General features: G+C 64.8%; 1 protein-coding gene across 1 annotated transcript; it reads right to left on the bottom strand.

Moving 5' to 3' along the window:
- Positions 1–1,562: 1,562 nt before the first annotated feature.
- PDXK (pyridoxal kinase) lies at positions 1,563–27,954 on the bottom strand. The gene is made up of 11 exons (XM_080804815.1): positions 27,737–27,954; positions 16,717–16,771; positions 11,065–11,169; positions 10,514–10,597; positions 9,534–9,580; positions 8,789–8,874; positions 7,860–7,905; positions 6,743–6,854; positions 6,121–6,257; positions 4,560–4,626; positions 1,563–4,267 (listed from the first exon to the last, which is right to left on the bottom strand). Exons 1-11 carry the CDS (start codon positions 27,821–27,823, stop codon positions 4,155–4,157), a joined length of 939 nt encoding a protein of 312 aa, XP_080660941.1. The 5' UTR covers positions 27,824–27,954; the 3' UTR covers positions 1,563–4,154.

Below are 27,954 nucleotides of genomic sequence, written 5' to 3' on the forward strand. Positions count from 1 at the left end.
GGTGTGGTCGGGGGCGGGGCGGGTCCCCCGAGGCCGCCGGCTCTGCGGAGCGGGAGCCCAGGGTTCCGGGCGGCCGGCGCCCCCAGCTCCGCAGCCGGGCCGGGGGCCGCGGAGGGGCGCAGAGGCGGGCTCTGCCCCGTGCGCGTGTGGGCCGCGGTGGGGGGGCTGCGCCGGCCTGGCCCGCCCCCACCCCGGGGCTCTCGGGCCGCCGGGGCTCCGGGCCCCGCAGCTTCGGGGCCGCCCGTCCGCCCCGGGAAGAAGCCGTCGGGCCGGAGCCGGCAGCGCTCGGAAGGGGCCTGAGGTCGGCCTTCGCGTCCCGTCTCCGGCGAGCCCGGGACGCATGCGCACGAGCAGTCCCCGAGGGCTCTAAGGCCGGCGCCGGCCGCGGGAGAAGCGCCCCCTAGAGGGCGGGTGAGGTGCGCAAGCGCCGAGGCGGCCCCGGGCCCCGCCCACCCGCCCTCTACCGGCGGAGGCTGCAGGTGCAGGGCCGGCTTCCGCAGCCGCCGCGGGCTCCGGACACGCGCGGGGGGTCGGGCCGCCTCTCGGCCGCTGACCCTCCGACCGCCCGGCCGCCCGCGCCGCCCAGGGACCGCAGCGCGGACACACACGTGCGCGGGCACTCGGCCGCTGTGCTCCTGGGCGGCAGGCGTCCAGCCCGCCCCGCGCCCTGGGGCAGAAAGGAAGGTGGTGTCCTGGGGGAGCGGCGTCCCTCCGGACCCTCCAGGCCCAAGCGCGAGGCTTCCCGGCCTGGCCTGGACCCGGCCTCCCAGAGCTGCCCGCGCAGGGGAGAGCCCAGCCGGCACACGCATCTCACGTGCTCCCCGGTGCACACAGGACCCGGCTCCGCAGGGAGGGGGATTGCAGAGGTGCGTGGTGACGGGAGGAGGGAGGGAGGGACCCTGCAGCCTGGCGGCTGGCGGCGAACACGGGGGCTCAGCAGCCGTGACCCACGGTGGGCAGAGTCTGGGGCTGCACGGATCCCACCCTGAGGCAGAGCCCACACTCTGCGCTGATCCCCTCTGCCCACTCAACTTCCTTCCCTGATTTCCAGCCCAGGCAGGTGCTGGGGTGGGGGCTCCTGTCAAAACCCCGGCCCACGGGGAGCTGTGCTTGAGGGATGCCCGAGCAACCAGCCGGCAGGACACAGGAGGACGACAGGGACTGCCGGCTGTGCTGGTGCGGGCACACAGAGCGCGCACAGGCGGCTTCTGATACTCGCAGGTGTGGCCCCAAGCCCCGGGCTGGCGGCCCCATCAAAGGCAGGAAGGACGAGGGGAGGGCTTGCTCAAGGCGCCAGCCCAGCAGCGGGAATGCTGTCACCTCCTTCGGGGCACATTCCAGCTGGGAGTGGCGCCGGGACACCCAGTGACGCCAGGGCCCACCCACCTGGCCCTGCTCCCCGCCACCAGCTCACAGCATTACTCTTCCCGGATGACGGAGGGATCGTACACCTGCACCGGGGACCCGGGCATCACGGTGTGGCAGCGCACTCTGGCCTCTGGCTGAACGTGGAAACACCCCCTGCTTAGTCGTCCAGGCGGTTTTGGCAAACCACGCTCAGTCCGTCGTAAAGCCGGACAATGTTTTAAAAAACTGGTTGCAACAAGTTTAAGAAGACAACAAAGCATCATTTTTACCACCGCTGACATGTATTACAAAAATAATGCAGATTAACACAATCACCTCAGCAGGACTTGGCAATGATCTGAAAATGTTTTTAAAAAAAGGGTATTTTGTAATTAATCTTTAAGGTCTACAGAAGCTTTGAAAAACTACTGAAATCTGTAATCTGGTCATAAGCAGGCGATTTAAGACCAATACATCTCTCATCTTAAAATATATAATTATTACTTTGCGTGTTACTAAACTATGGAAAGTAGAAACAGATTAATTCTAATCTGGACCCAACCTGTATAAAAACACCACTGCTAATGACCACGTGCACTTTTGGATGGGAAATCGTAAGCACGACAAGCCGGGGGCTCTGGGTGCACGGAGGACGGAGCCCAGAATCGCACGGGCTCGGCGGCAGCATGGGACACACACACCTTGCTGGGAGCTGGAGGGTTGGATGGTCTCCCACGGAAGCTGACGGAACCGGACACCGTTTCTACAGGAGCCCCGCGCTCTGCAGAGGCTCTCAGGACACCCGGTTCCTGCTGCTGGGTGCCGAGGGCACAAGACACCACCTCTCCCAGTGCTCGGGGCTTCAGAGTCAGAGGGACAGAGGAACCCGGCCGGGACCCCGCCAGAAAGCTGATGAGGGGACAGGAGGCTTTGTACATATAGTACCAGTGAAGGAATTCAGTGGGACACAAAGGCTGAGCCTCTGAAATAAAAGGTGAACAAGGAGACGGACAGTGTTTGCAGGGGGCTCCCCAAGGCCACCAAACGCACCCAGCAAGCCCCTCCAGCCCTCACCGTAGCGGTGCGGAGGCTTTTCTACCGTCGCACTGCAGGCACACACACACTCAGGATCCTTCCCATCTCACCCTCGCTCTCGGTGTTAAAAAAGGGGGGGAACCTTCCTTTGCTGGCTGGTGGCGTGGCCGTCTCCCCAGTTCTGCTTGGCAGTGACAGGTGGCAGGGCTCTGCCCCAGGGCTAAGCGTAGCCCGGTCCTCAGAACCAGGACACAGGACAGGGACACATGCCCTGACCCGCACCCGCCATGGGAGCCGCGAACCACCGAGCCCGAGCACAGCTGCCGGGCACTGGTGCGCGAGCGAGGACACTCAGGATGTGGACGGACAGGGGAAAAAGAAAAGCGGATAGAACACGGAGGCCGGCGTTCGTTTCGGGGCGTCCTCACCGGAGGGGAGAACACCGCGCTGGGGGGTGGCAGTGGTTCTGGAGGTCACGGGGAACTGCCGCAGCGGGGGGTGTGGGCCGCAGGACAGGACCTGTCTGTGGGACGTGGGCAAGGGGGCTCCCCGGGGCGGGCCTGCCGTCTGTCCCCACCCCCCCCGATCGTGCAGGCTGCGGGCTCCCGGGAGAGGAGGACCTCTGCACTCCCACACTTAGGTACGGGGGCTCGGGGGCCGGGAACTGTGATCGAGGCGGGCTGAGTCTACAGGACAGGCACGCATCCCTCCTCGCAGCCGCACCTGGAGTCCTCAAAATTCTGGGCCAAGTGGGGCCAGACAGGCCGCCCCGGCAGCAGACAACCAGCCCGGCGCCCTGGCCTAGGCTGTAGCCTCCGTCGGCGGCTGCTGGGAGCCGCTCCTCTGGAACTGCGCCCCAGCCCCTCCCTGGGGTCCAACACCCTCCCCTGTGAGGGCCGGGCACAGCCGCAGCTGGCTTTTCGACCCGCCTCTTGCTTCCCAGCTTCCGGGTGGCACAGAAGGCAGAGGCAAGCGGGGAGGGGCAGGCGTCCCCCTCTGTCCTCCTGCACCCACCTCTGCACTGGCCCCGTGCGCAACACACCTGTTCCCGGCAACAGGGGGCAAACACAGTGTATACTCGACCTGCCGTGTCACTGACCAGGGAACACAACGTGCTAGTCCTCCCACAAGCTGTCCCCGACCCACAGGACCTTTCCTTGTCTCCGTCATGTCAACCAGCAGGTCCCTGGTCCCACGGATGGGCGTGACACATGCAGACCAACCTGAATGTTCAGGGTCCTGGAAAGGTGCCCCTGGAAAGGTGCAGCGTGACTGCACGGTGCCCGTGCGTGCCGGGCCAGCTGGTGTTGAACTGTCCCCACAGACCACCTTCCCCGGCGACCTCCCCAACAGCTAAGTGACAACCAAGATGTCTGAAGTGGGAGCAGAGCGGGTCGGTCAGAAAGACACCACGGAGATTTGGCAAGACCCTTCCCGGCGCAAACGGTTAAAAACCCAAGGGTTCCTCGGGGACACACACAGCCTGGGCCGCAGCCCTGGGCCACGTGGGTCGGGACACACGGCGCCCTGAGCCAGGAGCGCGTGGGCAGCTGCGCTCCCCAAATTATAGATTTCTGATTGCTTCGTTACTCCTGAAAAGCACGAGCAGCACGTTTTCACAACGGAGACCGGAGGATGCTGGACACTCATGAAAGAAAAAGAAGACCGAGCTTCAGTCACAGCTCTGAGGCAGACGCTACATGTTCACAGGACGACGAGGGAGACGCCACACGCCGTGCGTCGGGGGGGGGGGGGGGGACGGCCCGGGGGCCTCACAGCACCGTGGCCTGGACCACGATCTCTGGGTTCTCGATGTCCTGTTTGCTCTGGACCATCCTCAGCTCCAGCTGCGCCGGGCTGGGCTTCAGCCCTCCCACTGCCTGGGCTGCGGGACAAAGCGTCAGTGACGGGGACAGAGCAGAAGCTACCCAGACGTCCCCCCACAGCCCGCCCGAGCCCTGATGGCCCGCGTCACCCCCTGGAGCTCCCACCCCCAGCTCGCACCGCGCAGGCAGGTCCCTGCCCCTGAGCGAAGGCCAGCGGTGGTGGTGGTGGCGGCAGGAGCCCGGGGACCCCGCTGCCAGCACCAGAGGGACGCGGCTGATGTCCTTCCCGCTCCCTCCCTCCCCGCTCAGCGCCAGCCGCCTCACGCGCCCCCGGGCCTGGCCGGGACATACCTTTTGCACATCTGATGGTTCGCTGCAGGACGTGGTGCATGGCAGACACGGTCTTCTCACAGGCCACCTGTGGGCGAGGGGGGTGTGGGACACACACGCAGCCCGCGGCTCCCCCACTCCCATGATGCCCGAGCCCGGATGGGGTCTTCCTCGTCCACAAGCGCTGTCTCCACCCCGAGTCCCCAGGGCACCGGCTTTACTATCACACGCTCCCCACCCTGGGTCGGGTGATCCCTGGGACAAAGATCCCAGGAGAGCTGGGCCAATGCCGCCGCACCGCGATTAACTACCTCCCTCTGGCTCCTGTACTCTGGGGAAGGGCAGAGCCTTAGGACCTGTCGATACTGTCTGGCATGCAGTAGGTGCTCAACACCCGTGTTTCCAGAATGAACCAGTTGTGAAGAACCCACATGGAAAGGAGCTCCGCCCTGAAGGTCATCGCTTGCTGGCATCTCAAAGTCAAAGACTCAGGGCTCAGCGGGGGCTGGGAACGTGAGTGGACGCCCTCCTGCCCAATTCCAGGACCGAGGGTGGCGCCGAGCGTGGATGTGGCCTCAGGCGGCCCAGCAGCAAGGCCTCCACTGGGCACCAGCAGCCAAGGTGCGCGTACCAGATGGAACGCCCACAGGGCCAACTGAGACAGCGGGTCTGTGCTCACCCTCGTCCCTGGGGGCGTGTGGCCGGGGGCACCGGTCAGACACAGCACATGAGAGCTTCCCGTCACAGCATCGTCCCTGCGCCTTGTAGGCAAGAGGGGCTGGGCTCCACCTAAGCCCCGCGTTTCAGGACTGGGATTGACTGGGAGGGTGTGCCCCCCCCCAAGGGGAGACAGGCCCCTCCCAGCGCCCAGTACAGACGGCTTTGGGGAACCCACGTCCAGATCCCGACTCGAAGCTTCTCCATCGTCCGGCGGCCCCCGCACAGACGAGGCGCTTCCTCTCTCTCAAGCACCACCCCTCGCTGCTGCCCTCCTGTGCACACTCCAGAGCTGGGGGCCCCGCCACTGCGCCACAGTAAGCAGACGGGGCCCCGGTGGCCGGGACGGCCTCGTGCACACTGGGTCCCCTGTCCTACCAGGTGAGCAGCAACCGCCCCCTTGCCCAGCGGGGCCTGCGCCAGGCGGCTTCATCCCTACAGGCTCGCCCCTGTGGACGTTTGCACGCAGTGTGGGGAGCGGGGGGGGCGGGGGGGGCCCGAGACGGACGCACAGACAACTCCCAGCGAGAAAGAGCCTCTTTGCAAGTCTGGCTTCGCAGCCCTGTCCCCCGCCCTCTGAGGGGGCTCCCAGCCTCTGAGTCTACCAAGTGGCTGTGGCCATGACATTTCAGCGCGAGCGCTGATGGGCTGCTCTCCTGTGAGAGGCTCCTAGTTACACACTCACTGAGGCCACACTGACCCCTCCCAGGCCCCGGCTCACCCCCGCCCCAGACCCCGTCTGGCTCAGGACTGCCCCGGAGCCACACCGGCCCACTGCAGCGTGGCGTACGCGGTCCTGCTGTCGAAGCCCCTGCGGCGCTCAGACAGTCCCTGCTGGGGCCAGGGAGGGGGCTGGCCCGCTGACCTTGAGGTTGCTGGGGTGTTTGTGTGTCCACGCCAGGAGCATGGCGGCAAAGAGGTCCCCGGTGCCCACAAAGACCGCGTCGACCTTGTGCATCTCCATGCGGATGCGCTCTGTCACCACGGAGCCGTCGGGGTTCCCTGGAGGAGAGCGCGGCCTATGGGCTCACAGACCCTGGGTCAGCAGAGAACCAGCCCCTCGGGTCTGGGAACTGGCCGTCCCCCTCCCACTCCTCCCCTGCCAGCGTCACCTATCAGAGGCTCACTGGGGCAGACGCCCTGTCCCGAGGAAGAAGGTGGTTACTGGAACCCCCGGCAGCATGGCGGGTGCGGGGGGGGAGCACGGCTCCTGTGATGGGACACGGGCAGAGCCCGTGGCCAGCGAGCAAGGAGGGTGTCTACGGCCACGGGGACATGAACTTACTGAAATGGGGGTGTGCGGGGGTGCAGGGGGTACGCTCTCCCACAGACACGGAGGGAGCGGTGAGGAGGCCGTGTGCTCTCTGCAGCGGCGAGTGTGACCCGCCCTGGTGTGTCACGTGGACGGTGTGCAAGGAACGCAAACCCGGGCATTTGCACGTTTAGTGAGGGACCCATGAAGCCCCACAGGCCCCCCCAGGACTCACGAATCCTCTGGCTCCCCAGCGCGATCAGGTAGTCACTGCCCCTCGGGGACGGCAGGTTGGAGCTGGTGATGACCACCGTGTCCGGGCCCATGGTGTGCAACTCATCCATGACCTGCCGGGGCACAGGCGTGCGTCAGCACACGTCTCGGGATGAAAACCCAGCGGGTGAACCGGCGGGTTGCGCTCATCTCAGGGAAGGGGGCTCGTCCCCCTGGGGGCGGGGGGCAGCTCGGCTGAGCCGCAGGAGACCTGGGCGGGCTGGGCTCTGTTGCAGGCCCCGGATGTGCCGCCCCCCAACCCCCGTGTCAGCGGGCCCCGGATGTGCGAGCCAACACCCTGTGATGAGTCTCCCGGTGCACACACGCAGACCCCCGGGCACGCAGACATGACAGCGCTGCACGCACATGCGCACACTGACTCCCCACGTCCGGTGCGTGCACCCTCCTGCTGGCCTCTGCTGACCCTGCCAGGTGCGCACGGGTCCCAGCTCCGGGTGCACAGCGAGCCCACAGGAGACGCTGGGGCTGCTGTGCACCACCCTGTGTCTCCCCAGGACCCCCGTGTGGGGGCTGCGTGCGGACCCCCGGCCTTGGCGGGTCCCCGTCTCCTGCTCTGGAAACCGTGTCAGTGTGGACGCAGCCGAGCACGAGGCTGCCGGCATGGGACTGGCTGCAGCGTGCGGCGTCCTCAGTGGGGACAGGGGACACCAAGACAGAGGCCAAGACGGGGTCACGAGATGCTGGGTACCCACAAGGGACGCGCTCCCCGCACAGTCAGACCCAGAGCGCCCACCATCGCCCTGATCTCCCAGGACCCCAGAGAGGGTGGCTGCGATCTCGGCCCCCGGGTCTGCGGCTCTGTTCGGGCTGCCCCAGGACCCCCCAGGATCCCCTAGGCACTGCCACCGTGAGTGAGTAGAGCCGGCCGCGGGGTCGCCCAGGCCCAGACCCACACTGCAACTGCTGTGCCCAACACAGGGGCCCACGGGGAGTTCACCATACGTCCCGCAGCCCCTGCTGGTCCCCCGGGTGCCCATCGCTCGTCCCCAGGGCACTCGGCTGTCCGTTCCCCACCACGCCCGGTGCCCCTGTCCCAAGCCAGCCTCAGGGGGTCTTACCGACAAGGCTTCTTCTTGACTGTGGATCTTTCTGCCACTCAGTAACCTGTGAACAGGTGGGCACAGGTGACACCCTGCTTCTCTGGGTCCTGCCGGAAATGCCCCCAGAGCTGTGGGGGCTGCGTAACGCCTCCCATCCCGCAGCAGCTCGCGCCTGCTGGCCATCGCAGACCCGGCCGCCGCTGCGACGTGGCCAAGGACCCGCCGAGAGTAAAATTTAGCACAGCAAGGGACAGCTGCACAGACCCCTCAGTGGCCCGTGACTGTGACCGACGTCCACAGAAAGTCAAAGCGCGAAATGCAAACGGCGCTCTCACAGGGACGGGTGGGCCAGGTCGGGCACCCCAGGGCCCCCGGCCCCCACCCACCCCTCCTTCAAAAGGCAGCCTCAGAGACGGGGGAACCCACCAAACCGCACTGTGGCACAGACGAGCGCACGCGGACACCCCACGGCACCAGGCCCCGCTCGTTGCCCCCCAGCCTGGCTCTCCATCAGGTGAGCCCCACGATCCAAGAGACCCTTGGAAGCTCGCTACCGCGAGGGCCCAACCAGCTCCTTTTAATCCCACCCAGAGACTGGGGCGTGGGCTTCGGAGCACCCGGGCAGTCCCCAGCCTTAGCTGGCGAGGGGGGTCTCCGCCCGGGGCCTGTGTCACCCCCACGAGCCCTCAGCTCCTCCCCTCTACGGCTGCTCAGGAACTCGGCTGGGGATCAGCACGATCCCAGGACATGCGGTGAAATGAGCGCCCACTGCCGTTGTCCGGCTGGGGCACCCTGGGGGTGAACGGCCGGCACCCCACCCCCCGCCCTGGCCGGATCTCTGCTGCACCCTGAGGCCGGGCCGTCCGAGGAGCGAGGGGAGGCTTGGCGGCCGGACCGGCCAGCCCCACGGGCCGGCGTGAAAGCCGCAGCGGCTGCAGGTTACTCACTCAGCCTCGAACTGGTTGGGGGTTATGATGTCTGCGAGCGGCACCACCTTCTCTTTGTAAACCGGAAGGAGATCCTCGGGCACGTACTGGAGGGGAGGGCGACAAGGCACGCAGGCTGACGCACCCCCGAGGGGGGAGCGGGACCAGAGCGTGTTTGCTGAGGAGCCCCCGGTCCTGGTGGGGGCCCACGACAGGGGCGCTGCACGACGGGCTGACCCCCGCCGTCCCTCCCAGCCCAGGTCTCCCAGGGGGCGGGAATCCGCCTTCTTCCCTGGATGTCCCCCCTCCCCCCACCGCTGTACGTGACGTGAGGGTCGGGAAGCCACGGCCGGTCTGCTCGGGGGAGGTATAAAAAGTAGCACGAAGAACACGTGTGACACACGGAAGTTAGAGGAAATTCAAATTTCAGTGAAATCTACTGGGAGATGAACTTCTACTGGGAGATGGCCGTGTCTGTTCCTTTGCAAAATGTGGCTTTTTCTTGAAGATTTTACTTTTTTAAGTCATCTCTACACCCAACACGGGACTTGAGCTCACGACCCCGAGATCCAGGGCCGTACACTCCCCCAACTGAGCCCGCTGGAGGCCGGCGGCTGCTTTCTCATATGGTGGGGACGCAGGGCCCCCGAGATCTGCTCTCCGGTCCTTCGCGGGAAACCCCGTCCGCCAACCCTTGTTTCCGGGCAGGGAGGACACGGGCCGCGTGCAGGGTCCTGTGTGGGCTCCCACGCGTGACAGGACTAACCATGGAGCCTTGGCCGTTCCATTCGTCGCCCATCACCGGGTCGCACACTGTGGAGATGCAGAGGGCATCGGTCAGCAAAACGCTTTACCCGGAGGATGAGAGCCCTGAACGTTCCCTTCCGTGTTCAGTTTCACGCGCGCAGCTAACAGCCTGGGAAGCGCACGGCCTCCTTCCTTCGCTCGCCTTGTCACCTGGCACTGTGGGTTTTGTCGTCCCGGACGGCGGAGTGCTCGGATTTCTGTCTGACCCTCACCGCGCCTTTCTGAGAGGGGCACGTGGACCAGCACCCCATTCGTCTGCACCCGCACGCCGGGGAAGGCCCCGTCTCCACGACGGAACTGACAGGAGACACAGGTGTCGCACAATGTGGGCCCCCGATACCCGGCTCCTGCTCCCCCGGAGGGGCCCCCATGTCAGGGCACTGGCGTCCCCTCCTGGACGCAGGAAGTGTCCCACACGTGGCAGGACCCCGCGGAGCCCGGGCTGTGCTTGTCTGAATGCCAGGGCGGGAGAGCAGCCCAGACTGACCACGTCCCTTGGCAGGAGAGGTCTCTGGCTGGTGGCCACCCTAGGAGCTGGTGTGGTGGCCTGGGGCCTGGGGCTAGGGACCGGCCGGCCAGCATGCGCCACCCTCACTAGACAGACCCACCGGGACACCCACTCCCTCTGCCGTCCTCTCTACGCCCAACAGTGGCCACATGCACCCCAACCACGTCCGGCCGCTCCGGTCCTCATGCGTGGACACAGATTACCGCCTGTCTGTCACCCACTTCCCACAACTGTCCCCACGCAGACGAAGACGTTCTGAACCCTTTCCAGAGCCCTGAAGGCATGTGCCCCTGCACGCCCAGCATGTTCCGAGTTTATGGGCCGAGGGAGGGGGATGGGGAAGGAGGGGCACCAGAGGGGCGGCCGAGCCCCCCGTCCAAGGGCCGCAGGTGCGACCCGCAGGTTAGAGGAGGTGACGGCCCAGCACGTACCGTACACCAGCTTGGAGTTCTGCTTCTTCAGCTCCCGCACAATGTCCACCACCGAGGCCAGGAAGGACTTGTCCCTCGTGTAACCTTTGGGAGGGAAACCCGGGCCACACAGAAGGGTCACGTCAACCGCCCAGGCCCAAGGCAACAGAGCGCCCTCAAAACCGTTCTGCTCCACGGAACGGCGGGCGGGGCTCAGACCAAGTGTCCCAACGTCTGCCGTCCCTGAGGGGACACCAGGCATTTCCCAGAAGAAACGCCAAGGGCTACGTGAATGAAGAGGCCACGAGTGAGAGGTGGACAGGAACACGTCCCTCCTGTCGCGCTTCCCGAGTTCGAGAATAAGCACGTCACGTCTAACGACACAGGTAAATGCAAACAGGTACTTCACCGTAAACTTGACTAAGGAACCAATGCGGGGTGGGGGGCAGGCCACGGCAGACCTGGTGTTTGCACCCCACCCCTCCCCAACACCCTGCGGTCCTGCTGCAGGGGCCCGGTGGTCATCAGGACGGCAGGCCACCCGTCCTGGAGGGAGGCGGGCCAGGACTCACCCGTGAGCACATAGTCATACTTGTTCACGCCGTTCAGCTGCAGACCCTCGTAGAGCTCGTGGAGCTCATCTGAGTTTAGCACTTGACCCTTCCAGTGCGCGTAGCCTAAGGGGAGAGTGCGATGTTCGGGGCCCTGACCCCCGGGGCACGTGCACAACACACGGCCTTACCTAACTGTCCCTCACGGCCCAGACCGTAGCTCCCTTGCCCTCAATGATGCTGGGGGACAGCGCTCTCCCTGGGAGCAACACAAGGCCCGAGAATACCCAGGTGCCATGCTCCAGGGGGTCCCCTGCCCCGACACCACCAGCCTCAGAGCCCCCCGCAAATACCCCTGGCTTGTGTGCTACCCGGAGTTGTTCCTGCTGACACCAGAGGTCCCATGCCCACTGCCCATGCCCTCTGGAACCCACGCAGGACCACAAGGACGGTCAGCTCTCCAAGCTGGCTGCTGTGTGCCTTCCCTGAGTCCATGGGGCACGTGGGGGGCGTGGGGGCTCGCTCTGCCAGCCTCTGCTCTGCACGTTTCCCCGTCCAGGCTGAAGGGCGCAGGCCCTGTTACCGGGCACTCTGGTAGGCAGGGCCCATCACACCCTGCCACCCCAGCCCCACAAGACCGAGCTGCACCCAGAGCCAGTCTCGGGTCGCGATCTGACCCAGAGCCAGCCATGACCTGCGTTCTTGGCCCTACCAGGTGCCCAGGCGGACAGGCAGCCAGGATGATGTGCTCACTCCAGGCACACGGGCAGGAAGGATGCTGCCAGTGGGACGCCTAGGGGACGCCTAGGGGACGCCTAGGGGACACCCCTGCCATGGGGGAGGACCCCTGCCCCGCAGGCTGAGGGCTGGGGCCACATCACGGACACCCCACAGCTCGCCCGTGAGAATGTGGTCCTGGCGGCTCTGGACTGTGGGCCTGGTGCCTGCCTTCTCCCCATGGGCTGTTGCCCCGGGCTGATTCAGCCCTTTTGCTGAGTCCTCAGAGGTCCCCTAGCAAACTGCAGGTCTGGGGGTGGTCCCGGGGGCCCCCAGCGCAGTGCGGCTATCCTTAACCCCTACGGATGTCCCTCCAACCCTTGAGCTCCCAAAGCCTCCCTCCTCCAAAGCACATCACCCTCCCTCTCCCCAGCGGGGTCTCAGACGGGCAGCACCAGCAACCCTGGGCGGGGGGGCGGGTGGTGTCATCTGAAACGCAGATTCTCAGGCCCGGGCCCAGCCAGTGCGCCCGTGTTTGTGGGGAGGCTGGCACTCGGGTTTAGCAAGGCCCCGGCCGATCCTCACCCACAGCAAACGTGAGAAACCCGGACCTAGAGGAGGAGCCACCAAAGTAGGCCCCACGAGGCCCATCTGGCCTCCAGGCTGAGAGTGAGTTTTTGTGTTTTCACGTGGTTGGGGGAAAAAGCAGTAATTCAGACTTGAGAGAATTCCGTGAAATTCTGCTTTCAGTGTCCATTCGTAAACCTCCAGTTCTGCGGGACCTCGGTCGAGCCCCATCCTTTACAAGCGGTCTCTGGCTGCTTTCACAGGACGCGGGCACAGAAGGGGCCAAGCCTGGTTATTCACCACCCGTGCCAGCACTACTCCCCAAAACCTGCTCACCCAGGACCGAGCCTCCCTGGCCTCAAGCCATGGCCAGTTCTTTTCTTTTTTTTTAAGACCTTATGTATTTGACAGAGAGCTAGCGAGCACACAAGCGGGGGAGCGGCAGAGGGAGAAGCAGGCTCCCCGCTGGCAGAGTCTAGTGTGGGGCTCGATCCCAGAACCCCAAGATCATGGCCTGAGCTGAAGGCAGACGCTTCACTGACGGAGCCCCCAGATACCCCGATCTACGGCCATTTCCGCCGTGAACCCCGATGAGCTCTATTAAAAAGAAACAGGCCCCAAACGGTGTCACGTCCATGAAGCCCCTGAGCTGGCAAACCGAGACTTGATCCGCAAGCTGACCGCAGTTTCCACCCTGGAGCAGAACCCGTCCCGCTCAGTCCTGGGAAACCAGCCGGCAGACCCCGGCTCCCCCGATGCAGCCCCCCAGCCTTACCCAAGCGAAGGCTTCTGCCTTCAGAAGCCTTTCTTTCGGGGGTGCCTGGGGGCTGCATCGGTCGAGCCTCCGACTCTTGGTGTCGGCTCAGGTCACGATCTCAGCGTCGTGCGACTGAGCCCCACATTGGGCTCCACGGTCAGTGAGGGGTCTGCTCGGGATTCTCTCTCCCTCTGCTCCTCCCCCTGCAATCTCTCCCGCTCCTTCTCTACAATCAATAAAAACCGCTCTTCGGCTCAGCTTGGTGGAGCTCCCCTCTGCTCGCCGGACAGGGTGCTGCCCGATTCGTGACTCATCTCACACAACCGATCTGCGGATTTGCTTGGCTGAATTTCGTTTTCTGACAGACCCGGCTCACACCACTAGGTCGGCCGGAATGCAGACGGTGAAGACGAGTCAAGCCGGACGCCCTGACGAGGACGAGCCCTCGACGGCGTGGCCGGGCCGGGAAGGGTGCAGCCGTCATTCACACGAGCAAACCAAGTGACTGATCCAGCAAGGGTGCTCCGGGTCTATCCGTCGCGAGAATGCGAACTCGCCCCAGACACGTGTGCACAAGCTGTTCAGAAGAGCAGCATGCATTCGTTCTGAAGATTTTCTGAAGAGGAGGGTGGGCGAGAGGGAGAGACTCTCAAGCAGACTCCGTGCTGAGTGCAGAGCCCGACATGGGGCTCGATCTCACGACCCTTACCATGACCTGAGCCGAAAACAATAGACGCTTCACCGACGGAGCCCCCCAGGTGCCCCCGGGAGCACCACTCGTAACAGCCGTGAACCGTAAACCCGTGCCCATCAACGAACGAACACGGGAGGCAAGTGCGTCCACCCACACCGGGATGGACTGTCACCGGCCATGCACAGGAGTGATGCACGGGTACATGCGACCACGTGGGCGAGCCTGGAGGACACCGGGTCCGCGGAAGACGCCATTTAAGGTCGGCTGTCATGTGATCGTTTATCCGGAATCTTCAGAACGGGCAAACCGCAGAGTCGGAGGTGAGCAATCCAGCGCCGGGGTGAGATCCGGGAGCTGCTCTGCTGCGGGTCCCAGCGGGGCAGGGAAGACGCTCCCCCGGGGGTGTGCAGGCAACCGCGTAATCCCACGCTTCACCACGTGAACCCACTCAACGGCACATAAATATGCTAACAAAGAGGTTGTTTATAAACAGAAGGGCTTTGTGCCTAGGAGAGTGGGTGGGTGGCAGCTCGCGGCGCCGTGTACGTGGAGACAGAGCCGCTGGCAGTGCCCCCCACGGGCCCAACCCCGGGACACAAGCAACGTGGGCGGCGCGTTCACAGGCCTTGGCAGTGACCAGGAGCTGCTCAGGGGCCCCGTGTGCGATGATCCACGGGCCCGCTCGTCGAGCAGGGTGCCGACGGTACGGGGTGGAAATGTCACGGCCAGTCACGCACGGTGTGTGCTGAGCACCGAGTGCACGGTAGGACCGATGGTGGAGGACACCAGAGTGAGGCCCTCCCGGACAGCAGAAGCAGCGCGGTGCTGGGCTAGGACGCTCACGGACGGGGACAGGTGGTGCAGTGACTTTCACCCCATGTACACGGTACTTGTTCGCCATGAGTGCCTCGGTTCTCCTTACAAAGAGGCAACGGGGCACCTGTGGGGCACGGTCGGTGAAGCGTCTGACTCGTGGTTTCGGCTCAGGTCATGATCTCAGGGTCATGAGATCGAGTCCCGCGTTGGGCTCTGCACTCAGTAGGGGGTCTGCTTGGGATTCTCTCTCTCCCTCTGCCGCTGCTCACTCTCAAATAAATAAAATCTTCTTTAAGAAATTTTTTAAAAATTTAAATAAAAAGGTTAAAACGGGGGCACCCAGGTGGTTCGATCGGTTGAGCATCCAACTCTTGACTTCGGCTCAGGTCATGGTCTCTGGGTTGGGAGATCGAACCCTGTGCTGGGCTCTGTGCGCAGCAGGGAGTCTGCTTGTCTCTCTCTCTCTGCCCCTCCCCCTGCTTGTGCTCTTTCTCAAACAAATACATAAAATCTTAAAAAAAAGGGGGGGGTGCCTGGGTGGCTCAGAGGGCTAAGCCTCTGCCTTCGGCTCAGGTCATGATCCCAGGGTCCTGGGATCGAGCCCTGCATCAGGCTCTCTGCTCAGTGGGGAGTCTGCTTCCTCCTCTCTCTCTGCCTGCCTCTATGCCTACTTGTGATCTCTGTCTGTCAAATAAATAAATAAAATCTTAAAAAAAAAAAAAGATTCTCTCTCCTCTCCTTCTGCCCCACTCCCTGACTTTGCACACATGCTCTTCATCTGTCTTTAAAAAAAAAAGAGGGGGGAGGGGAACAAAAGGACCCTAAATACCTCCAGGTCCAAAGCCTAGGGCTGAACCCCTGGGACTCGGGATCCGGCTGCACAGACCGCCCTGTCAAGTCCAAGCTGGGGGTGCTCGGGGTCACTGCCACCCGGGAGCTGCCCAAGGGGTCCCCTGACCAGGCGGGTGCGCCCAGCACCTGGAGGCCGGAGTGGGGGCCCTGCCACGAGCCCCTGCACCTGCGGGTCCACACACTCGGGGTCTGTCTTCAACCCTCTCTTCTGGGGCAGGTATGAGGCCCCTCGCGATGGTCAGTCCAGCACCGAGGAGGTTCCGGGAGCCCAGGAGGCAGCGCTGCAGAAGGCCCCAGAAGCCCTCCCGCACCCCGGGGTCTGGGCAGAAGCGGCAGTCTCAGCTTCTGCCAAACTGAGGCTGATTATGGCACCGTGTGATGTTCGGCGAATTTAATTCCAGCAGTGAGTGGCCCAGCCAGCTGGGCTCATCCCTTCCGAGAAAAGCTGCACCAGGAGCGGCACAGCCTATGTTTCCTGGCGTGTGGGCTGGGGCCCAGGCACCCACCCGCACACTGGTAGGCACTCTGCCAGCCTGACTCTAGAATGTTCTTGCTGCTGGTTCCGTCTGGGTTCAGAGTCACTGCAGGAGGGGCGATGCTGGGATGTTTCCGGGAGAGCAGTGCCCTCACGCCCCTGCCTCTACAGCACCATGGGGTCACACGGCAGGCGGCCCCCAGGGCCGTGGGGTCAGCCGGTGGGGGAGCGGGCTCAGGAACCCTGTCCCTACGACCTGGGGCCTCTCTGAGGCGGTGTCCCTCACGTGTCCTTGAGTTAGCAGTTCTGTTTCAAAGCCTCTGTGCACAGGAGTCGCTGTGTCCCCTGTGCTCAGACAGGCGGCACCATGCGAGTTCCTGAGGTGCTGGTTTCGAACACAGAACATTCGGATCCACTTCCATGCCCCCCAGGGGCACATGCACACACGGGGTCCTGCTCAGGGCCCGCGGTGGCACCTGGGAGAGGGCTTGGCCTGGAAGCAGGTGCCAGGAACAGGTCCCCTTCTCACAGAGGAGACCGGGGTGCCGGGAGGCTCCCGCAACCTGCCCTGGGGCACTCAGCTTCAAGCAGCCAGGCCAAGACTCAAATACAGCGTCTGCACCCAAGGCCAGGCTACACCCCAGCCCCCTGCACCCCACATGTGCTGGGTGGCCCCCCGAATCCAGCTCCTGACCGCCAGATGAGGCGTGGGGTTCCCAGATTTCTCATGGCCCTTTCCTGTGCCCCCCCCCCCCCCCCCGCTTTTCAGGGACTCTCAGGCCAACAGCGCCTTACCCGTGTGGTTGGAAAACTGGACGGAGTTCAGCGCATCAACCTCAAATCCCAAAACCTGCAAGACAGAAAAGGACCGGCTGTGAGAGAACCAGGGCACCGGGGGCAGGCAGGAGGCTCCCCCTGGCTGGGCTCAACCCGCGGACTTTGGGGGCCGTGCGTGCTGGCGAGGGGCCGCGGCTGGGAGCACGCGGGGGCACCACCGCCTGGAGCACTCAGCCTCTGGAAATCCTGCCAAGTGAAAATGCCCCAAAGCACACGACAGCGAAGCGTCCGTCTCCAGACAGGGAGGGAGGGCTGTGAGGTCCTCTTTGTTTCAGGGATGTGGATTTGAGGCCACCGCCCCTCTGGGGGGGCAGTGCCCAGGGCTCCCCACTGCACAGCACGGCTGGCTGCCCCGTCCCCGGGAGCCTGGCTCTCACGGGCAGGGCCACCCGCTGCGAGAGGGCACCCCAGGGCCTGGGGTCAGGCACGTGCCCATGGCACAGGGGGCAGGTGACCGCACACAGGGGGCAGGTGCCACGGAGTGGAAAAGGAAGTTTGTACAAAGCAAGAGCTCCTTCTTCAACCAAGGGGAAAAAAGCTTACGTCCATAACGGCCCGGATGCCTCCCCGAGCCAATGTGGGGCTGCCGAAGCGGCCAGGCCAGGGCGATCTTCCCTTCGGCTCACCCTTCCCCCTTCTGCACGTGCGGCAGGCACGGACTCGCTCAGGGGACGAGACGCACGAGCCACGTGGTCCTCTGTGGGGCCCTTCCTGCAACCCTCGGCCGTCAGAGGGGGTGGGTGTCGGGACACGGCCAGGCCCAGCCCTCGGCCATCGTGTCCTACACTGGCCCCCCGGCCTCCTGCACCTGACCTTCCGGCTGACCGTGGCTGGCATCGCTGCTGACAGACCCAGGCCCAGGGCCCTGCCGCACGGACCCCGACGGCTCTCGGGGCAGCCCCTGTGTCCCTCCTCGTCCCTCCGCAGAGCCGGGTGCCTGAGGAAGTCTGCCGGCGCCGCACAAGGGCCTCTGGAGCTCGCGGTGAGGGTAAAGCCACGAGGTGAGGCCCACACACCCAGGGCTGAACCGAAGCCTAACGAGCGAGAGCAGCGCACCAGGGCCCGGCCGTGACCTCCAGACCCGTGGGAACCAGGCAGGCCCCCAGCGGGAGCCGGGGTGGGGCCCTGGGTCCATCCGCACGCGGCGCCCTCCCTCAGGTCTTCCTCCTCCCCCCACCCCTGTGTGAATGAGGCGGCTGGGGGGGCGTCAGTCTCACACTCGGGCTCCAACCACCACCTGTCTGGGGGCCACTTCAAGCCCAAACAGGCTCACGGCCAGCCCTGACCTTGGAGCCACGTGATGCCACGTCAGGACAGCTGTTTAATTCGGATTCTGCTTCTGTTGAGAGCGGGGCTGGGCCCTGGCGCCAGCACTGTGGGAGGACCCCCAGCCGGGACGGGGACGGACCTCACCAGGCCAGAGCAGGAAACCACACCCCCCGCGGGGACGAGTGTGCCACAACCCACGTCTTGCCTGGAAACCCAGAGGCACGCACTCACCCAGCAGCGGCACCTGTCTCCCCGTCTCTGCCTGCTTCCCGTCACCCCCGCCGGGTCCTGCCCGGGCCACCAACATGACCTCTCCAAGTCTCCGTGTCACCCTTTCCTGGGGAAGCACAGCCCTCCTTGACCCCCCCCCCCCCGTCCCTGCGCACAGCTCCCTCTGGGGTTGGCAAGGGGCCTGAGCCAGCAGCCCGCACCTGTCTGCGTGAGGCCACCGAGGGGCGGGGCCTGTCAGCCTGGAAGGATCCCCCCCCCGCAAGCAATGCTCCCCGCTACATCACACCCACCCCCCTGCCGCCGCAGGGTTCCTCCACCACACTGTCCCCCAGCCCTCCAGAACCCAGTGGGAGCAGCATCTCCCTTCCGTCCCCTCCCACCCCGGCTGGGTCTCAATTCACGTCTAGGGCTGAGGGCGCCCACGGACTGCTGGGAGTCCCCAGCCACACAAGCCACACACAGGCAGTGGACCCCGGGGAGGTACCAAGAGAAGGGCCAAGACAGCCACCCTGAGGGAGTGTGTGACATCCAAGCCCCCTGACCCCAGTGGCTATTGGGGGGGGCGGGGGTAACCCCAGGGGAAGGAGGCCTGGGAACGTTAACGCCCCCATGAACTCAGTGCTCGGGTCCACCGGGTTCACTGGCCCGCTGACCTTTGGACTTTCTCCCTCTCCAACCCCAGGAAAACAAGAAAGAACAAAGGAGCCTTTTACGACACTGGTCCACAAGGACAGGACGGGGGACCCAGTGGGTGAGAGATTGCGACCAACTCTGGAGACGCACAGATACTCCATAGCGCACGGGGACACTGAGACCTCAGCTCCCGCAGAGGGGCCGCATGGGGTGGGTCGGCATCTCCTGGAACATGGCGGAGGAGGAGACGGCGGGAGGGGTGCAGAGATGAAGGAGAGAGACTGGAGGGTCTGGGGGAGACACAGGGAGAGCAGACACCAAGGGCTGCGGTAGCTGGTCTCTGGCCATCCCCTCCCTCTCCTGCACACCAGGGACTTCCCAGCCTCTTCCCCTACTCACCCCAACACCACCCACCCCCCTCCAGGTCTCCCCCGAACCTTCGGAGACCCGCCCCGCCGCTCTGGTGCTCTGGAGCGGCCTCGGGCAGCTGGGGGAGGCGAGTGGACGTCTGGGTGCTGCTCCCACTCCCGCTGCCCGGGGAGGATCCACGGTCGAGCTCCCTCTGCGGTCGCTCACCGACCCCGCACCTGTGGCCTGGATCTACCGCGCCTCTCTGAAATATTTAAGCATTCGAGCGGGTGTTACCAGAACTCAAAGAAAGAAAATACGAATCCACGGCCCCGAGAAACTCCACAGTTGAAATTGGCCCTCGGCCAGCGTGCCTGCCTGACAAGCAGCCTCCCCTCCCCGGCCGCCTGCGCGGCTTCAACATCCCGCAGAATTCTCATCAAGCCGACAGACACAGCTCTGAACCGGCCACGACACAAATCCCGAGAACCCTGCCAACTCCCCGCTCACTGCTGCCGGCTGTGCAGATCATTAATCCCCTGAAGCCGGAACACTGATCGGAGAATGAAGTCCCTACTTCGAACGACAGTGAGCTGAGGCCGGGGCCAGGGCCTGCTTTTCCACTTCAAGAGCAGCAGCGGACATGGCTTCTTACTCAGTGCACGTGCTGTGCGCAGGGCATGCACCACCGCGGGCACGTCACTGCGCAGGTGCGGGCCGACCACGGAGCAAGGCGGGTCTAGGGGGCGTGCACCCCTGCAGAGCCCGTCCCCACAGGCCCCTGCGTGCCCAGCGCCCCTCCTGGCTTCCGCGGGCCGCGCAGCTGCCTGGGGAGGGTGGCAGGTGCGGACGCGCTTGGAGGCAGGTTTGCCGGCACTTTCCAAGAGCAGGCAGCCTTCGGATACCGGATACCGGGTGGAAGCCGGCGAGGCCGAAAGCGAGGGGCACCCCGCGCTTCCCGCAAGCTCGTGCCACGAGGCTCAGACGAGCTGCCTGCACGCGTGCCAGCGGTTTTTCCGGGAAAGCATCCTCTGTGGGTTTCCCGCCTTAGCAGATACAGGCCCCCGAGGAAACCGTCTGTGAAAGGGAAGCGGCGACCGTGACATCCAGGACAGCGATCCCCGGTTAAAACCGCGTAAATCCTCCCACTCAGGTCCCCACTCCTGGGCTGGACCTCGCTCTACCTGCCACCTCTCCCACGGCCCCCGCAGAGCCAGACACAGGCCGGTTCTTGGTCCAGGAGTCCGGGCCATGTCTGCATGCCCTGGGAGCCCCTGGGTCCCCTCACCCCCTGGCCAAGCTCCCCACCTGCTCCGTGTGCGGCCCCCACCCAATTCCTGCCCTGGACAGACTTCGTGTGAGTCCCGTTTGGTGGGAGGAGTCCCTCGTGCCCCATGGGCTCTGCAGAGGGACAGGACCACCCCCCACACTGGTCCAGGACAGCCCTGCCTGTGTGTGTCTGTGCAAGTCACATGGTTCCACGGTGAGCCTCAGAGCCCACCGCTCCTGGGGACACCCCGCACAGCCGCATCTGAGTGCGGGTGGCACCTCGGACGGGGGTCTGTGGCCCCGGGGAGGTCACTCAGGTGAGGCCACTCTCCGTGCAGGCGTGCGGCAGAAGCAGGTGTCCGGGTGGAGGGGCAGAAGGGCCATCGGCCTCTGGATGGGGGAAGGGGTCCCAGCGCCGGCCGCCTGGGGGCAGGTGCTGAGCAGAGCAGCTGTGCGAGACTGTGTGGTGTTGGACTGTGACTAAGGCTGGAGTCATAGAACCCACACGAATTACATGAAGAACGAATGCAACACCCGCCCAGCCTCAGCCCCCCCTAATGACTTCACCGCCTCTCACCACCAGCGTTGCTCTCCAGAGGCTGGACTAGGGCGGGATCCCACGTAACGGAGGCCACAGCGGCCACACCTCTTCTACCCGCACGGACAGTGTGCGGTCACCACGGCAACGGGCACACACACTGGAACCAGCCTCCGCCACCCCCCACTCTTCATAACATCCACCAGCACACCAGCAGCACGCAGTGAAAAGATGCGAAAGACCCTTCGAGAAAGAAAAAGAAAAAAGCCTGGCCACAGGAGAGGGACCCCCACCCCTGCAGAGTCCCCTCCTCCCAGCACTGCCCAGCCAGTGGCCACCAGCCCCCGTGGGAGGCCAGGAGCCCCTGGCCTTCCCGCGTCCACCATCCTGTGTGCCTCGGGATGAGGGATGGCGCGGCCAAAGCCTCGGCCTCGGGCTCCACCAGCAAACCCACTACCATCTCAGAAAAAACCCTGCAGCCTCGGCCGAGCAGCTCCCACAACAGAGCCCGCCCCCTCATCACGCAGCTGCTGGAAAGCTGGGGGCTCCCGGACCACGGAACCATGGCCACGCCGCGGTGGCCAGCAGCTCAGGCTCGAGCAAACCACTGAGGTTCCCGGCCGGCCCCAACTGGAGGCATTTGTGGCGAGGTGCCAGCGCTGGGCACCCGGCCCGCAGAGGGGCCCCTGCACCTGCCAGAGCCTGGGGGTGCGGCCGTGCGCACGGAAGCACCCCGTGTCCTGCCAAGAGAAGGCCGAGGGGCTCCCCCCTCCCACGCCTCCAGTGAGCTCTCCGGGTGCAGGGGGGGAGGGCGGGACATCTGCAGTGACTCCTCGGGGGAGGGGGGATTTCAGACGCTCCATCGCGGCCGCGCAGCCACCAGCAGCGAGCGAGGACAGAGGACAGCCGGGACGCCGGCAGGCCACCAAGCCCCGGGGCCTGACCCGCACAGCTGCCACCCTGTGCCCCGATGCAGAGCCGGGGCCCTTCCTGAGGGCGGCTGCACATCGGGGGGGCCCTGGGCGGGTGACGCACGCTCTCCACGGCCGGAGCCCCCTCACTGCCGCAGCTTCAACCCACTCTGCTGACAGCCAACAAGACACGGTCATTAACGCAGCAGCTCGCGGGTGGGGGCGCAGAGCACTCCCAGCAGCGGAAGACGGGAGGCTCTGGAAAATTCCAGCGCGGCTCCCCCACCCTGCCCAGACCACCCCGGTCCCTCTGGGGGAGGGGGTCACTGTCTTCAAGAATCCTCTCTACGGCTTGTTTCGCAAGATCTGTAGCCGCTGCCACCGGAAGTCAGAAGGAGCTTCACGTGACTGCCGGCCTCTGGGTCAGCCTCGGGGCTGAGAGCCCGGGTCCCGCCCACACCCTGGGACTACTCGACCCGGTGGTTCGGCTCGACCCGCATCCACTGTCCTCTGACCTCCGACGGGCGCTCCTGCTGGACACAGCCCTGCAGCCGGCCTTCAGTCCCGTGGCCATCCCTGCCCATGTGCGTGCACCCCTCCGCCTCGGCTGTCACAGCCCTGGACCCCCGAGACCCCTGCCCTGATCCCATGACACCCCGTGCCCCGACTTCCGGGCTCCCAGCGCTCACAGCCAGGACCACGGCCCCGCCAGGCCCCGCACACGGTCTGTGCACCAGTGGTCGGCTTCTGCTGGGGGCCGAGCTGTGCTACAAAACCCCAAGTGGGGGGCCTCACCCTGAGCTCCCAGCAGCACCCTGGGTCTGGACAGGGAGGAGAGACACTGCCCCCCTGGCCAGCCACGGGATGCTATCATGGGACTAGGACCCCGCACCTGCTTCCTTGCTTCCTGAAACCCCGTCATTGATTCTGTTCCTCGGTGTTACTCGTCCACACCGCTGTGTGCTCGGACGGGCTGGTTCTAGGTCAGCATCCCACATTGGCGTGCCCTGGGGACGACCAAGCCCACGAGCCACAAAGCCGATGGCCCCTGCGTCATGAGAGCCCCCTGTGCACAGACATACCCTCCCGGCCCAGACGGCACAGATGGTGCTACCCCAGACCCCATGAGGCCCACTCACTCAAACAGAAGCCAGAGCCCCACTCGGAGCACAGCACACACGCACACCCACGCACGCACACACTCACACATACTCATCACACGCACACATACACATACCACATGCGCGCACATACACATGTCCACATACTCATCACATGCGGGCACGCGCACACATGCATACTCATCGCACGCACACACACACATACTCACCACACACGCACACACACTCATCACACACGCACACAGACACGGTGAGGAAAAGATCAGAAAACGGGACCAATTACGTTCTGGCTTCCTCCATGACAAACAAAGAGGAGTAACAGAAACCTCAGTCCCAAACCAAGAAAGCCGGTTAGGAAATCAAGAAATTGAGCAACTCTGGACCTTCCTGGAGAAACTGCAAAGTGACACACAGGCTGCACGACACACACACATTCCGATCAGCCGGGACTTGCGGAGGCTGGGGAAACGGGAATCACCACAGGAGGCAGGGTGTGAAGCAAGCAGGGCTACGTGTCCTGGGGCACGGGGGAACATTCCAGAACATGCCTGGACCTGCTCCAAACCCAGCACAGCGCCTCCGAGGAAGTGGATGTCCACGTCGGGCAGGAGGCCGCTGCACTCCCGCACGTCAGCGGTCTGGCACTGTACACGCATCACTGGGAACAACGTCAGGGCGAAAACCCTGTCTTTTAAGGATGACCTTCCGGAATCTTCCAAGTGCGGTTCTGCCGCAGAAGGTCCTTCTAGCCTAGGGATGTTCAGGAAAAAACGGAAAGATCTGCCTCTCAACAAGGTCACCTTGAGGCTCCGGAGGTTCCTGAAGGTGAAAAGCTGGAAATAAATGACTCCTGCTGTCCCCACACCGTCACAAAGACCCAGACACGGGATTAAATGGGAGTGAGGCAAGGGCCTACGTCAGATACTCCAGGCTGCCGGAGGGGCCTCTCCAAGGCTGCGCCTCTCCGCTGTGAGCCTGCAGTGACATCCCCACCCCAGCACAGAGGTCATACCGGTCCAAGGCAAGGAAGGCCCCTCCCCCGGAGCCCTCGGAGGGCGTGCAGCCCCGCCACCACCCAGACATCAGCTTCTGGCCCCCAGCACGGCGAGAGAATCTCTGTGGTTTTAATGCCGCCATCTGCAGCACTGGGGAGAGCGGCCCCAGGACACTGACACCACCCCAAGCCTCTCAGGTCTGCTGTACCCTCACCGCTGTAGCCCGGGAGCAGGTGGTGTGGCTACCTGGGGGGTTCTGGGTGCTCCCCTCTCCCCGGGGGGTGCTGCTGACACACAGGCAGCCGGCTCAGAGGGGCTGCACCTCCCAGCTCGGGGGAACTTCCAGTTTCCAATTCCTGAGAGGAGGCCGTCCCACCGGCCTCTGGTGCCAGCGCTCGCTTCATCTCCCATCCCCCCATCCTCCCCTGCTCTCTCCGGGCCCCAGAATCGAAGGCCGGAGCAGCAGGAAAGCCGAGCCGTGCACAGAGAGGCGTCCCCGATGCATCGCTGGCCTGTCCGCCCTGGACTTGGCAGCCCTCTCTCCACCGACAGGGCCATGCAGGCCACGAGCCAGCCCTTACTGTCCTCGCTCTGCAAACATGGGATCATCCCTCCCGATGCTGTCATTTCTCTGTCGCTGGTCACTAGAACATACTTTGGACTCAGCCTGAAAGCCAAACTCAAAACCAGGGTCAAGGTTCTACTCCTCTCTCTTTGGTCTGACATCTTTCTCTGCCCAGGGAGGGCGGCTGCGCACGGGCCGCGTGCCTGAGGCGGCGAGCGGTGTGCTTTGGGGACCTGGCACGAGGCAGTCTGGGAACCAGGGCCCCGAAGTCGAGCCTCGCAGGCCTCCCACCAGCCAGCACATGTCTGCGCCACACTCACCGGGGAGCCCGGCCCCATCTGCGTGCCAGGAGCGCTGGGAGAACCGCTCTCCCTGTACACACCAGGGTTGGAAAGGCTCAGCCCGCGGTGCCCAGTCCCTGAGCCTGAGATCCTGAGACAAAGGGACAGCGGGCCAGTCCCCACAGGGGCTTCTCCAGAGCCCGGCTTCTGCTGTCCTTCCTAAATGCTCTTCCCACACTCAGCTGTGTGCACAGCGTGCCTTTGTCTAGCTCTATGTGATCCACCACCCTGAGAACGTACCCCCCACTGAGCGCAACTCTGGGCGCTCCGGGATGCTTCCCCTCCGACCCCCTGCTGGGAAGTGCAAGTGCGGGGGCCCCAAGCCTATCCTAGGCTCTGTCCAACCCAGCCCGTCCTGTGCTGAGGCTGGTCTGAGGTCAGTCGGTGGCCATCCCCAGCCTCTCCCTGCTTGGCTCTGCTCCAGGGGTGCCCAGATTGGGGGGCGCGGTGGGCGGGGTAGCAAAACGCCCGCAGAGACCCCCCGCAGTGTTAAGGGTTTGATCCTCCCAGAGCTAAGGAACACAGGCCAAAGCAAGCACTAACAGGCTGATAGGAAATCGAGACTCTGCTCAAGGAAGCAGTGTGTGTGCAGTGAACTAAGAAACTTCTGGAAATTGTTCTTTCTATGGGCCGAACTGTGTTCCCCAAATTCCTATGCTGAAACCCTGGCCTTCAGCAACTCCGGATGTGACTGTGTTTGGAGACAGAATCTTTAAAGCGGTACTTAAGGTAGAACGGGGTCACCGGGGTCGCTGCGATGCAATCTGACCCATGTCCCCACAAGAAAAGAGGTGAGGACACAGACGCGCACAGAGGAGCCAGGTGACCCCACCACCCACACGCCACGCAGACACCGCTCGGTTGGAGGCAGCCGCGCTGACACCAGCCTCCAGAACTGAGGCCACAGAAGCTACCGCTTGAGCCGCCCGAACACACTGACACTGCCCTGTCCGGGGTCCAGCTCAGCAGGGAGCATGTTCGGAGGACCACCACCCCTGGCTTTCTCCCCTCCTCAGCCCTCTCCATCCCCCAACACTGTCTCTTATTTCGGTAATCAGCAAGAAGAGGAGGAAATTAGGGCAAAAAACACACACAGGTTAAGAACTGAAAAGCCAACCCACATCCCCTCCTGGCAGAGGTCCCGGCCTCCACGAGATGTCCCAGGCACACTTGTATGCCAAACCTGTCCGGTCCTCCCGCACGCTGGGGGGTGAGCACAGTGCCCCGGGCACGCTGGCCGACCTCACTCAGTAGGCAGCACCTCCAAGGGATGTTCACACACCCCATCTCCACTGGCCCTAAAACAACCCAGGAGCAGGCATCATGCCCATTCTACAGATGAAGCAACTGAGCTCAGAGCGGAAGAGAGCCTCCTGCCTTCGGAGACCCCTGCCATACGCCTCCTGGGCCTCACCAGCCTAGAAGAAGTGCTGGGATGGGTCGCATCAGAGGCAGAGCCCCTCCAGCCCCACGACAGGTGGGAAGGAGATGACAGGACCCCTGCCCTCGCCCCAGCCTATGTCTCACGGCCCCGGCACACGGGTGAGGATGCCGGGCTGTAGAGAAACCCCAGGTAAGAACCGCAGCTGGGACCTTAAGAGGCACCTCGGTGTGGAAGTTCGGAACACACGCCTGGAAGGAACAAGGGTGCCATTACTGGGGGACCCAGGTGAGCCGAGGAGGGGAACGGTCTGCCCAGCGCAGGGAGAAACAAGGGAGCGTGTGTGGCTCGACAGTGAGGAGGGACTGGACACAGGACACAGGGAAGCCAGCAGGGGCCACGAACACCTCTGCCAAGGGCAGCTCCCACGACTCCTTGGCCAAGAAGGCCAAGGGCCGCTCCTCTGACGGGGACAGCAGGCGGACGCTGTTCTCAAGAGCCCTTCCTGGTCCTGCCTTCCGGAGGGGCCCCTGCTGCACAGACCCTGCACCTTTGTCCCCAAGCACAGGACCACCCCAGGGAGCGTGTCCACACAATCTACCCAGAAGCAGAGCTCCGCCTTCTCCAAGGAGCGAGGGGCATGCAGGGGCCCAGCCACACCTGCTTCTTGCCCTGGGGGTGCCGGCCAGGGACAAGAGGCCAAGGCGGGCAGTCCAGGGGAGCCACGACCTTGCTGTGACCACCCAGCACTGCCGCTGGGCAAAGACGGCAGGGGCGTGCCCCTACCCTGGTATTGCCTCCGGGCTGGCACGAAACCCCACAGCATCCAGGCCTCCTCCCGCCCCTCGCCGGGCCACCCAGCCGTAACCTTGGGGCTGCAGCACGAAGCAGTGGGCTCCTGGCCTGGGAGACCCCCCCCCGGCCCCCCCCCCCAAGGACAAGCCCGACAGGAAGTCGAGGCTTCACAACATTTGAAAAGCGGCTCCTGAAGCCCAAGGGCAGGGGCCCGAGTCCGTCTCGGGGTCTCCTCCGGCGCCGGCACCTGCGGGGAGGCCTTCGCAGCCCCGCCCGCCGCCCCGGGCCCCGTCCCGGAAGAGTCCCCGTGGGTGGGACCCACCCCGGCCGGCCGGAGCCGGACTCCGCCAGCTGGCTCGGCGACCCGGCCGGTGCGCGGCCAGCGCCCGCCCTCCCCGCGTCCTGCGCGCCCGCCGGGGCAGGGCCAGGAGGCGCCCCCGTCCCCCCGTCCCCCCGGAGCCGCGGCAGGCAGGGGCGCGCGCGGCCAGTGCGCCACAGCCCCCGCGGGGCCTGACGCTCGGCGAGGAGCGCGGGCCGGGCGGCCGGGCCGAGGTCGGGGCTCGGGGGCCGGCGGCGCCTACCTGCAGCGGGAACGTGGCCGCCCGGTTGCCCACGTAGCCGCGGACGACGTGGCTCTGGATGGAGAGCACCCGGCACTCCGCCTCCATGCCGGGCCCGCCGCGGCCGCGCGCGTGTCCGCCGCCCGCGTGTCCGCCGCCCGCGGGGCTCGGCTCGGCTCGGCGCGGCGCAGGCGCTCGGCTCGGGGCAGGCCGCCTCCCTGTGACCTCAGCGCCGCCGG

The sequence above is a fragment of the Martes martes genome, assembly GCF_963455335.1.
Source record: "Martes martes genome assembly, chromosome: 1".
NCBI lineage: Eukaryota > Metazoa > Chordata > Mammalia > Carnivora > Mustelidae > Martes > Martes martes.

Coding starts and splice junctions, on each gene's coding strand:
- PDXK (XM_080804815.1), bottom strand. CDS start 27,823: ATGGAGGCGGAGTGCCGGGTGCTCTCCATCCAGAGCCACGTCGTCCGC. Junction 10,598..11,064: donor GTATGACTATGTGCTCACGG/GTGAGTCCTGGC, acceptor TCCCTCCCAAAG/GTTACACGAGGGACAAGTCC. Junction 4,627..6,120: donor AACACCCCAGCAACCTCAAG/GTCAGCGGGCCA, acceptor CCTCGCCCACAG/GTGGCCTGTGAGAAGACCGT.